This window comes from Micromys minutus, assembly GCF_963924665.1.
Source record: "Micromys minutus genome assembly, chromosome: 9".
Taxonomy (NCBI): Eukaryota; Metazoa; Chordata; class Mammalia; order Rodentia; family Muridae; genus Micromys; species Micromys minutus.
The window spans coordinates 24,633,501-24,647,099 of NC_137978.1; the positions used below are offsets into that span (position 1 = coordinate 24,633,501).

The following is a 13,599-nucleotide window of genomic DNA, read 5'->3' on the forward strand; positions in this document are numbered from 1 at the left end:
TAAGAGTAAAGGACCCACCCACCATGTCTTTGTGATGATTTTAACACTAGGTCACACAGAGCCAAGTTCTTTTTCTCAGGACTCATCCTGTTGGCCTCCTTACCGTCGATGCTTTTAAAGTCTAGAAGATAGCTCCGATTGTCAACCAGGTAAAGCTGTAAGCTCATTTTCACATAATTGCCAGTCACTGGATTTTTTCTTCTTACTCGAAGATGGTATGCATTCACTACCTAAAACCAGAAAGAAAGAAATATTTAAAACTACACAATGTCTCCCATCTTATCAAAGAACATCGAAAGCAAATATGGGTGAGGGAGAGTAGAATTTATGGTTGACTCCTCTATGTTACAAACACCTTGGTATATTTAATTCCACTAACAACAGCATTTGTTAAAAACTCAGGTCCTATGGTCTAGCCTTTAGCTCAGATATGGATCCTTTCTAGAGTACTAATAATACTCTTAGTTGCCTTTTCCTCAATCGTTTTGAAGGAATGACTGAGAACTAAATGTTAGTGGTTACATCAGGTAGAGCAATAAAATCCAAATACCTCAATGGTGTTACTATTACCTTTCAGAGACAGAAAACCATAGCTCAGATAAAAAGGATGGTGGGTCTTCAGAACATTGGTCAAGTTAGTTTCTAAATATTTCCATGGATATTTGAAAAATATTGGCATCTCCTTTTATTTACATATTTATACAGTGAGACGGGGTACCACGTTGGTCTTAGGTCTATAAATTCCCCTGCCTCAGGTTTTATTTCTGAAGTGCTGTACTACGGTCATGAGCCACCGTGTCCAGCAAAATTGTTTTAAGTAAATAAAATGGCTTCAGAAAAAGGAGATAGGGTTAAGTTGAAGTAAGTGTTAGTTTATTTAATCATGGAAGATAATAAATGAAAGCGTACAAACTGGTGTTTTAAAATTTATTGAATATTTATATGATAAATTTGAAATTTTTTCTCCTTAATGACTCCTACAACGGAACCATATGTCATGAATCTGGAAGGGGACAAGTAGGGGAGAGCTGGGGTACTAGGGCTTGGGGAATAAGAGAGACTTAGGAGAATAACAAGATTTCATTTTATACATACATGAAGCTGCTAAAGAACTATCTTAATTTTTAAAAAAAATTAAAATAGGCCAGTGGTGGCACATGCCTTTAATCCCAGCACTTGGAGGCAGAGGCAGATGGATCGCCATGAGTTCAAGGCCAAATTGGACAGTCGCAATGACATAGTGGGACCTGTCCTAACTTGGGGGAGATAGATAGACAGACAGACAGACAGACAGATAGGTAGAGTTAGACTGAACAAACACACATCACCCTTAAAAAGAGAACAACAGTTAAAGAAATACCTTATTTTTAAAATGTCCCATTTATATTCGAATATAGTTAAACTTCAATGAAATGCTAAAGTGAGAAGAAAGTAAAACTTTGTGCTGATAGTAATAAAAATATTCCATAATGAACTAGGATAGTTAATACTGAGCAGTGTTGGCACTGTTAAAGACCGTCAGGACCTCTGATGTTGTACTGAACGCCCTTTCTATCAGGAGATGGTTATGATTCTACAGGAAGAAGAGATTGAAAGGCCATGGCTTTGAAATGACATGATCAGGTATGCAGGTGACAAAGGTAGACTTGTGGCGGTTCATACTGTCAAGGTGACAAGGTCTACAATTACCTCAGGGACACACCTCTGGGCATGTCTGTGAGAGATTGTCTAGATGACATAACCTGAAGTGGGAAGGTGTAGACTAAACGTGGGCAGCACCAGTCCATATGCTAGAGTTCTGGACTGAGTGAGAGAAAGTGAGCTGCAGCAGCATTGCTTTCTGCTTCCTGACTGAACATAGTGTGATCTTCTGCCTCACGCCTGCCTCCATGATGTCCTGCTGGGATGGCCTGTGTCCTAGAACACACCTTCCCTCACTCCTACCCTTCCTCCCCTCCCTCTGTCCTGTGAGTCTGAATACACCTTCCCTCCCTCCCTCCCCCTCCGCCTTCCTTCTGTCAGGTACTTTATTACAGTATGAGTCAAGCAACCAACATGTCAAGGGTTTAAAGTCCAGATAAGAGAATTCCTCGACTTGGAGAAGGATTTGCTGACTGAATGAACACGTCTGGACAGCATAATATATACCGAACACTAGCTGCCCTAGCCTTCAACCATCTGCGCCAAAACAACATGGAGAGAAAACAAACTTCCTGAAAAAAGAAAAGTTAAAAGAAATTGCCTTTCACGATTTCAGACATTTTGTTACTCTGAACCATGATGAAAGAGGTGAGCTGTTTTCACAGATAATTTCAACTGCATGGTCAAGGATGCTATTCTGTAAATTGAAATATGTTCCCAGCATCAATAGCTCTTTGTCCTTTATTATGTTTTGACTGCTTGTGTTATATAATTTTAAAAAATGAACCATGTCAACCAAAAGCATGAAGCCTGCTACAGTTATTTCTAAATTAAACCTGACTCTGTATGGATCTCAATGCTCAACTGCTTTGACAACTTATATAAGAAAAAGGTTTTTGTGATTTCCTACCTTCCACTCAAAATCCAGCTGCTTCATGGCTCGGTACACTTCAGCCATAATGTCATACGGTTTGCTCTGGCTTCGGATTCCAAGATGCCACTTGGCTTTTTTCACAGCTAAAGATTTCGGTTTGGTTGTATTCAGCGCATCCAGTGGACAGCGTGCTTTGGGGCTGTCTGCTATGAGAGGTGGCATCCTTTCGGGGTGTGGTTTCAGGCCCGGTGGAATATGCATGGCACTGTCATCCATAAAAGAGCCCGTTGGAGGACTTGAGGCGAGGTAGAACTCACTGGCTTGGTTCATTATTCTCCGATTGTCAATGATAAGATGATAAGCCACTGCAAGCTGGTCTTGAGGGTCACCGCTGTATAAACTGTTCATCACTTCTGACTCTGTACACTCAAATTTTTCACATACTTCTTTCACAGCCTCGTCGTCAATGACATTAGCATCATAGGAGGGGTCTTCAGGAAATAGGTAACTGGGCAAATCCTGTTTAAACCATTCATGTTCTCTAGGAAAAACACCAATCACACTATTATAAGAACGTGCTTTGGTAGGTCCCACATAATTTAGACATGTGGTAATATAACATAAAGACTCTAAAATACTGGTCTGTAGTCCCAGTTCTGCCTATTAACTATGTGACTCAACATCAGTTAATTAATCTCTATGCCACAATGGGCTATGTGCCCTTATTCCAGTTAGTTAATCTCTATCCCTCAATAAATACAGATATTTCCCTGAAAATGAACAAAGTGGGTCTGTCACTTTGAGAAAAATGAGTGGCAGTTTTGTGGCCAATGTTAGAATCTAAATTTCCTAGCAAATCCAGATGCTGTATAGTAATTTGTTCCTGCCTCCTAGAGGTCGATGGCTTTTCAAGATCTAAAGATGTTCTGATCATTAGTATTGATAATATGAACCTGATTTTTATAGTGTAAAATGAAATGTTGAAAATCTGTATATACAAGATTTTCCAATTATGTGATAAAATTATACATGTGTGAGAAGGTCACTTAAAATTTAAAACATATTATACTACTATAATGTGGTAAAATACAAAACTTTGTTTTTTTCTCATTGGTACTGAAAACTGTAAGCTAGTATGTTAAGCTTTGGTGTAGTATCAAAGAATACCACTATTGTATGGATAGCTATTAAAATACCCCTTTATTTTCCAACCACTTAGCTAAGTCCACATTTTCCTCAGTAACTTCAGTGAATATAAAATATTGCATGATTAAATAAAGAATTAGATTGAGAATCTAGATGCTTTTGGTTAAACTATACATTTAGGAGATTTATAAAAATGTAAGATGATGCTTTTCACAATGTTTTCTAAGAGTTTTCCCAATACACTTATTATCCTAGCTATTCAGTCTCATTCAGGAGAGCCTCAAGTTCAAGGCTTGCTTCAGCTACAAAAGAAAGTAGAGGCCGCTCTGGGTAATTTAGTAAGAGCTTAGGAGAGCAGAGATGTAACTCAGTGGTAGAATGCCTGCCTAGAAAGCACAGAGCTCTCGGTCCAATTCGTAGTTGTTTGTTTCTAAAAAAGGCATTCAAATGAATAGATTTTAAGTAATTTTAATTATTATATGCTAACTACTGGTATATTATTCATTAAAAATTTCTGTGAGGTTCTCAATAACTTTTTGGAGTGTAAAGAGATACCAAGACTAAGATGCTTACACACTGCTCTCTTAATCTTGTTTTCCCTTACTTCTGGACTTTTATTGTCTAATATTATAACCGCTAAAAATTGTCTTCAGAGATTACATACCAGATGAATATAAACAAATGTTAAAAATAAATGGTTACAGATACACAAATACTCTGATAAAACCTGGGAGTGGAAAAACAGTAAATGAAAGCCAATAAAATTCAAAATGAGAGTCTGAGTAGGGAAGCCATTCAAACTAACATTTGAGCATACACCAGAGTGATCAGCAGTCAGCTAACCATAAACAGAACTCAGTTATTGCATCAAAAGACATAATATCTGAAAATATCTTGAGACAACAAAGGTTTTTGTCATGTTATAAGAACCACTCTGATCCAACATCATAAGAGTAATGAGACATAGAAGAAAATGGTAAAAGAAATCAGGAGCCTTAAAATCCAATAGCCTCGCATCCCCATGGCTGGGGAAAATCACTGGAATAACAAGGATGGAGAAGTGGAATATCAGAGTTCCCTACAAGTCCCACCCCATTAAGAACCACACTTTTATGTACTGAGTGTGCTGGTTGCTCTTTGTCAAGTTGACACAAATCTAGACATAGCAACATAGAGGGAAGTCAACTGAAAAGATGGGTGGATAAGACTGGCCCAGAGGCAAGTCTGTTGAGCATTTTCTTGACTAATGCTTGATGTGAGATGGCCCAGCCCAGCGTAGGTAGGACCACCTCTGGGCAGGTGGCCGTAAATTGTATAAGAAGGCAGGCTGAGCAAGTCATTAGGAGCAAGTCAATAACCAGCACTACTCTGTGGCCTCTACTTCAGTTCCTGCCTCCAGGTTCCTGCCTGGAGTTCCCACCCTGACTTCCTTTAGTGATGGAAAATCACCTGGAAGTATAAGAAGAAATGAATCCTTTTCTCTCCAAGTTTCTTTTGGGCATGGTGTTTATCACAGAAATAGAAAGCCTACAAAACCTAGCAATTCCCTGAATACTTCCACATATGGCTTTGTCTTTGGTATGACTTAAAACTCTATTACTGAAAGTCAGCAGAGAACGTGTTTTAAAAAACAAACATGGGTGCCTATTGTTTAATGTTCTAACTATCTGGAATGGCAACCAAAGTTGGGTAACAAGAAACTCACCAATAAATGTACGTTAGTAAACAAGAGGACAAAAGAGTCTGAGAAGTTTTCCCTTATTCCTGGGACTCACAAAGGCCAGATGTGTGCCCAGAAAAGACTGGCCAACAAGGCCCTAATTTCTCATCACTGGCTAACTTTGAGGCTCTTTAAAAGCAGGAAATAAAAGCAAAGGCAGAGTTAATCACCCTCCTATTAAAGAACTATAGATACACCCCAACACAAACACAAAACCACTTTCAAAATCTGCAGGACTTACTACATTGTAGCATTTTTTAAAAATCTCTGCAGCTCATCATTTAGCTAAGCAAAGAGAATTTTTGGTTGAAATATATAACAAGAGTATAGACTTTATTGAATTAATTTAAAAAATTACTAAGCACATAGGAATATCAATAACTAACAGTATATGATAACTATAAAATCTAGGTACATACACGAGAAATAAAACCATATGACTCTATTAAATATGAATATAAATGGTCATACAAAATTACTTATTGAAGTCACAAGACAGAAACATCCCAATGCCATCAAGAGAAGAACAAACAAAACTGTAGTGTATCTGCACAATAGAATGTTTTTCAATCTAAAAACAATGAAGTAAAACTACATCTGGAGACTGTCAGAGCCAGAGGATCAGGGAGTCTGCTGTGAGATGGTGTCTCCCAGTAGTATCAGAAGCTACACCCAGAAGTTTCAGCCTCACCAACATGACTGACTAAGCTGAAGAAGGGCAACAATTTACAGGGGAAAGCCCACAAGGCCTCAACCATATGCAAAGAACTTTTCCTTGGTTAAGTAAGGAAAGCTGAGAGCTAGGGAGGTTGTTAACCCAGGGAGGAACACACCAACTAGTCACACAGTGCCAAACTCATTAGCCCTAAAAACATGCACAAAAGTTACATTATATGAACCAGACGGTCCATATTTAGGAATACATATGTACATACATATACAACTGCACTAACAATTAGTGAAAAGAGGCCATGAATCTGAAGAACTGGGAAAATTGTATGGTAAGGTGTGAAGGGAGGACAGGGATGGAAGAAATGCTGTAATTAACGTGTAATCTCATGACTAAGCAGGCACAGTGTGCACATCTTTACTCTTAACACTCAAATCCCTGAGCTTGAGGCTAGACCATTTTATATAGAGTGTTCCAAGCCACGGCTACATAGAAAGACTTTGTCCCAATCAATAACTTCATAAATAAGAGAAAGATAAATAAATAAAGACAATGAAGTACAGATAAATACTACACATGCAAGTTTCTTCAAAGCATTATGCTAAATTAAAGACACTAGATATTAAAGGTCATATACTGGAAAGTGTTCGGCAAAGACAGAAAGTAGATTACTGGCTGCCAAACTTAGGACAGAAAGAAACTTGGTGTAACTAGTTGGTGCAGAGTCTGCATACTACCAAAAATTCTGAAATAAATAATGGTAAAAATGTAAAATTATTAAGAACCACTGAAATAATTTTAAAATGTAATTTTTTTAAAAAGTATACAAATACATTTTTAAAAAGCAGTATAGAGACGAAACTTAAATTTTATTTCTAATTCTCTAAGTGAAATGACCATAATTCTTTGCAATATGGGACCTGCCAACGTGCAAAGCTGTACTTGTAGCTTTTCATTTTTATCAGTCAGCTTCTAAATTCACATACAAAGGTGAGCAGTGTCTATGAAGCTTTTAGTGAAGGGTCACCAAAAACAAAACTCAATTCCTTTCAAAGGTGTTACCTGAGTAGCAAAATTGATCTCTACCTAACACTCGACCTTGACATAGGACTATGGCCACACCCATTGTATTAATATAAAAATTTAAAATCTCATAATGTTATCAAATATTTTAAAGTGCCACCTAAAATTTTATATATTCACTTATAACACGATATTGATAAGTTTATGTTCCAGATACTGTTTTAAGAACTTCAATTACACCACACACACACACACACACACACACACACACACAAACACACACGTGTGTGTGTAGATGTACACACTTAAGATAGAGTCTTATTCCTCTAGTCAAGGTGAGCTCAGGCCAGACAAAAGCCTAGTATGAGGAAGGGAAGAGGGCATGAGTTCTCGAAGCTATTGTTAGCTTTCTTTATGGAATGTGAACCCTGGTGGCTCTAAAAAGCTCCACACGTTAGACTACATGGGCAGCAGTACCTGGACTCCGAAGCTAAAATTAATTAATTAATAAAAAGTAAATAGAACAAGGACACAAAGTTGGGTGGGTGTGGTATAAGGAAGGAGATGGGGAAGGGAAATGAATACAATAAAAATACATCAAAATAAAAAGTAATAAATTTTTAAAGAAGCAAAAGTATTTAAGACAATATCTTATTACATTGCCTAAGTTAGCCCCAAGCTTACAATCACCCTGCCTTTTAGCTTCCCAAATGCTAGAAGGTACATATAGCTCAGCACACTTAGCTATGTTTGAATTTAATTTGATTCCAAGAGATGGGGAAACAGGTCCCTTGGAATCAGTGGCTGGCCTTCCTGTCCAACTTGGTGAGTTCCAGGAAGATTAGATACCACCTAAGTAACAACACAAATGCATGAAAGGCTGTCCTTTGGTTACCACGCACATGGGCACCCATGTAAATATATATCTGCACACATAAATATACACATACAAATGAAGTTGGAGTTTCTAATATTCAATTAATTTTAGACCTACAAAAAGAGCAATCTCACCTGGCTCAATCTGGAATTACCTTCTCAGTGATTTCACTATAAATGGGGAGTAGGGAACAAATTTGTTAAGGAATAAGCTCACTATTAGTTACAAGGAAAAACCAGTATCCATAGCCACAGTTAAGCTTCAGATGCACTGCTTTCAAGGACAGTAATTCTAACACTACTATTAATGCAACTGTTGGGTCTAAAGAAGCTGAAGGAAACAAATCCCAGATTTCCAAGAGCACATGTCTCTCATGTTTATCACTCCACTTCTGGCACTCAACTTAGGACCTCTCACCCAGCAGATGTTAAACACGTATTGGAAGAAAAGCAAAAACAATTAAATAAGCAATAAGTGGAGGCATTTTTCTAACATGACAGCTTAAGAGAATGTTGTGCAGACAAGTTGAGCATCTCCAACCAGAAAATCCAAACTCTTAATGCTCTCAAATCTCAAATCTTTTTTAGGCTCTAAAACTTCTGAATTTAAAACATTTCTGGGTTTTGGATAAAGATAGTTAACTGGAAAAAAATCTATGCAAATATTCCAAAACCAGAAAAACTCTGATATGTAAAACACTCCTGTCTCAAGCACGTCAGATAATCATGCTCAATTTCCACAATAATAGTAAGCCACTAAGTATCATAGTATGTAAGAAAGACAAAGTATTATGAGAGAATTAAGGAGACATGAATGTCACATAACTCATGTAACAATCTAGAATAGTAAAAGTAACATCAGTTTTAATTCAAAAAGGTTCTGAATTCTAAGTTTTTCCTTTATAGGTAGCACAGGCTGGCCTTAAACTTTCTATGTAGCCAAAGGTGACCCTAAATCTCTAATCTTTCAGCCTCAGCCTCCCCCCCCCCCCGACCCCAGTGCTATATTACAGGTGTGCACCATCACACCATTTGTGCAGTGCTAGAGAGCAAACCCAGAGCTCTGTGCATGCTGTACAAGGAGTGTGCCAACTGAGCTACATTCACAGCCCGTGGCTGTGTAACTTAGAACAGGATAATTCACATTATAAACAGATGCCACACATGCACGTGATATATTTTCGTATAAAAATGTGGTCATTAATTTAAAGTGACTTATACTTAGAAACACATGGATATGTAAACGAGTCATGACACAACCTCAATTTCAGTTTTATTGTTATAAAATGAAATTAATAACAGCTACCTCTGAAAAAGTCAGTGCAACAAAATAGGTTAAATGCTTTCTGTCCACCAATTGTCAAAACTTTTAACTTTTCCTTTTGAAATATATTTTAGCAAATAAAAATTTCTCATATTGAAATACTGAACATAAAATAGTGAGCATGATAAATCCAAGTTATTACTTTAAGTATAGAAGTGTTGTCATTACTTTGTCCTTTGGCTGTGAACTTTATCCTGTAATAGTTAAGCCATCTCTCTAGCCTAGAATATCACCATTTTATAACATTTCCTATGGGTCAATTAATTCATCTCAATAGATTCATTAACATTTTTCTTCTAAAGTCTATAAAAACATGAATAATTGTTTTGAAATAACAGAATTAGCTCTTTTACTATTCTAAATTTACGAGTGCTTATATTAGCAAGTACATATATATTAGCATGCCTAATTTTTCTTCTGAGAAAAGCCCAATTGGAAGAACTACTTATTCCAAAGAACTTTGAAGAGTTTTTCCCCTTGTTGGGTCATTTCCATAACAAAATCTGGAACAATTTTACAGCTGTACATTCTTATGCAGGAGGCCTGGAACACTGGAACAGGACAGAGAAAGAAAACAATGTTGTGGTTTGAACAGGGAATGTCCCATCCCCTACAGGCGCCTGTGTTAGGACGAGTAGTTCCCAGCTGGTGATGCTGTTAGGAAGTGGAGGTCAGTTGACAACACAGGCTACTGGGGGTGGGGCTCTTAGCCTAGCAACCCTATCTATTCACTTTGCTTCCTAACCACAGATGATACAGTGTAACAGCCCCTCAGGCTCCTGTCTTTCCCACTCCAATGAACTACAACCCCCTCAAGCACTGAACCAAAATAAGTCCTTCCTCCCTTAAGTTGCTTCTTGCCAGGTATTTAGTCACAGCAATAAGAATGTGAAAAGAATTCCATCCTGCTTACAAGAGACCTGCAGCAGTCAGCAGGAACCACCACCTCTGCCATCCTCTGAATGTTCTACAAGACACACATGTCAAAACACTTACTCTGGCTTTAGGGGAAAGGGAGAAAGGTTCTGAAAGATGTCAGAAGAGTGTGCTTCTAAGCAACCCCTTAGATAAGACAAAAGCCTTCTAAACACATAAAAAACATGTAGAAGGCATTTTGTCATTCCTGCCATTACACAAGTTAATTCCTCAACAATCAAGTGATTCCCCACAGCAAATCCACTAGTGGCTACTGGATTAGAAATGTAACATAGCATATTTTCTTAAATATACTAAGATAACCACAGTAGGGCTCAGGAAGACAAATATTCCATGTTCTCTCCTATTAGGATTCTAGCTTCTAAATGACAGTATGGATAGAAGGCCAGGAAACTAGAAAGGAGCCAATGAGACAGGCAATATGAGGCTTTAATGGAGAAAGGTAGGGATGGAAACCAAACATATGGGGCAAAAAGGTATAAAGGAAATACAGGAAGCAGAGGTCAGGAGGAAAGGGAAGGCGGGGACATGAAAAGTGCAGTGGGGACAACGCAGGCATCTGAGTTGAATTTGGACTGACATGTGCTATGCTTATTCCCTTAGTACTGTGTTTATGTAGCATTTGCACTGTATTAGATACTATAAATAAAAAGGGTAAGCCAGTTACAACATGGTGGAAAGGCTTCAAAAACGACAATGCATTGCATTGTCAGTCTAAAACACAAAGTTCTCCACTCTTCACATCTGAAATGCCTCCAGATTCCTTCTCAACTTCCACTTTCAGGATGGCAAAGGAGCGGGAAAGTAAACAGGAAGGTTCTTAAGACAGCTTGTTCCCTGACAGTTAGAATATAAGAGAGGAGAGGCTCACTGAGAAAGAGCAGACACTGTATAAAAGAGAAATAACAAGGCCTGTGCTGAAGGCTGCCTTGCCACCATCACAGCGTGAGGGGACCAGAAATGATTCCACAAAGCTGGTGGCATTTGAGCAGAATGCAAAAGAATGACTCAAATGCTGTCAGATGAGAGGGTTCAGAAGACAATGAGTGTCAGAATAATATAATCAAGGGTACAGAACCTAAAATCTAAGATGAAAGATGTGGTGGGGAAGGGACTCTGGAGACTGGACCCTCCTCACACAGGCCTCAGATGCTGCGCTACTTACACCAATAACCATACAAGCAGTGTAAGACATTTGAAAGGTGAGTTATGTAACCAGGTTTGCAAAAGTCCAAATGTTAAAATTCTTTGTCAACGAGACAGTCATATTATAGTCCATGCTGGCCTTGAACTGGAGATCCTCTTGCCTCAGCCTCCTGGGTGAGCACAAGATGTACCACACACTTGGCCTTAAAATTCTCATAAAGTGTTATAAAGCACAGATGTGGCAAATATCCTAGTATCACTATTACTACTACAATGAGAAAATGTGCAAACGCCAAAAACTATAATCACCGTATGTCTTTGATAGTTGCTCGCTTCAAGGGGTCCACCTGCAGCATGTGCATCAGCAGAGTGGCGATGGAACGGTTGAGATACTCCGGGATGTAAAACACACCCCCTCGGATCTTCTTAAAGAGCGTAGGCACGTGCTCATCGTCAAAGGGAAGGGTACCACAGAGGAGGGCATACAGGATAACACCACAGCTCCAGATATCAACTTCAGGACCTGCATACAGCCTGAGAAAGGAAGGCACAAGCCCAGGTATAGGCATCATTTCCCCTCGTTGTTAGCACCCTGCTTATGTGCATGATAAATGCAAAACCAACCTGGTTATATTGCTATTTCAGGTCTTCACTGAAATACACAGCTATTTCCAAGCCTCAATAATTACTCTTTATAGGAAATTGTCAGCCCAACTAATTACACAAATTTGTCAAAAGACTTATTTTTATTTGTTAAAAAATAATTATAAGTGCTAGTTAAAATTTATTATAGTTTCTAGCCAGGCAGATGGTGGAGGCCTTTAATCCACCAGCATTTGGAAGGCAGAGGCAGACAAGTCTCTCTGAGTTCTAGGTGAGCCTGATCTAGACAGCCCCAAGCCATCCAGTGTGATAGGGTAAGACCCGTCTCAAAAACAAACAACTAACAAACAAAGAAAATAGTTTACACTTTCTGTCTTATTCTTTAAGGAAACATTAAAGTAGATAAGGGCAACTAAAAAACAAAACAAAACAAACAAAAAAACTATAATAGACAGTGCTTCCCCCACCAGAACTAGTACAAGAAAGAAAATGAATATATAACACAAATTTTGCCCTTTGGCACACATTTTAAGCAAAAACTGAAATATTAACTAGTACCATATAAACAATGTTTAATTTGTATAACATCTTTTCTAAAACATTATTTATTTTAAAAAATGTATCTTATATGTATGAGTATTTTAACTGCATGTATGTCTGTGTGCTACTTGTGTGTATGATACCTAGAGAGGCCCGAAGACAGTTTGAGATTCCCTGGGAGTTGTGAACCCTTGTGTGGGTACTGGGAATTGAACCTGGGTTCTCTGAAGAGCAGCAAGTGCTCTTAATCACAGCCCTTGTGTGACAGATTTCCTACTACTTTCCTTCAAAATAATTGGTTAATTATTTGGACTAAGACAGCACCAATCTGGGCAGCTCAGCTCTGCACCACGAGCCTCTCACTATTTTTGTCTGACCCTTCTACTTACTCTATTAACATTCCTAACAGCATATTTCCAAAACCAAACTCTGGCCTGAGTTAAAGGATTTCTACAGCTCCAGTGGAAAGAACATAATCTGTTTCACCACTGTGCTGCCCCTAATCATCATCATTTGCTGTATCACCCAAGCTCCTTCCTAAATAAATGTGTTCCCTAAAACCGATCACCTGAAATTCTAACCTCAAACTGATGGTATAAGGGAGTGGCTATTTTGGGGAGATCTGAGGTGAAGTTCTCATAAAGAAGGATAACGCCCTTATAAAACACTACCCCAGAGAGATCCCATTACCTTTGAGCACACACAGTAAGAGACAGTGGGCTTCGAGAAATGGGCCTTATACACACACCAAATCCTTGCAGAGCTACAGAGCTAGGACAAGCAGGCGCTATTGCTCATTAGAACGGCTTACGGTGCTCTTCAGCAGCACAGATGAACTAAGACTCTCACAATCTCTGTATCTAAGCACCTGCTCAGTACTTTTCTCAGCACATTCTGTCAACTTGTAAAGCCAGACACTAGTCACTGTGAAATGTCTTCACTTATTTCTGCGGCCTCTGTAAATATTTACTAATGTACCATTGAGCTAATGACAGAAGGGACCTCACAGTGCGTAGATTAACCTCATAAAATAGTAGTCACCCAAATTTCACGCTTCCAGAGACAGACCATAAAACAACTGCCTGGAGTCTGTGTGAAGC

General features: G+C 38.5%; 1 protein-coding gene across 1 annotated transcript in view; it reads right to left on the minus strand.

Moving 5' to 3' along the window:
• Positions 1 to 13,599, minus strand: part of PRKAA2 (protein kinase AMP-activated catalytic subunit alpha 2) — a 59,126-nt gene that overhangs the window by 6,066 nt on the left and 39,461 nt on the right. Inside the window, exons 6-8 of the mRNA XM_080921574.1 lie at positions 11,666 to 11,890; positions 2,552 to 3,056; positions 104 to 230 (exon numbers count right to left, since the gene is read on the minus strand). Coding sequence (XP_080777700.1) covers positions 104 to 230; positions 2,552 to 3,056; positions 11,666 to 11,890 — 857 coding nt within the window. The remainder of the gene's footprint in view (positions 1 to 103; positions 231 to 2,551; positions 3,057 to 11,665; positions 11,891 to 13,599) is intronic.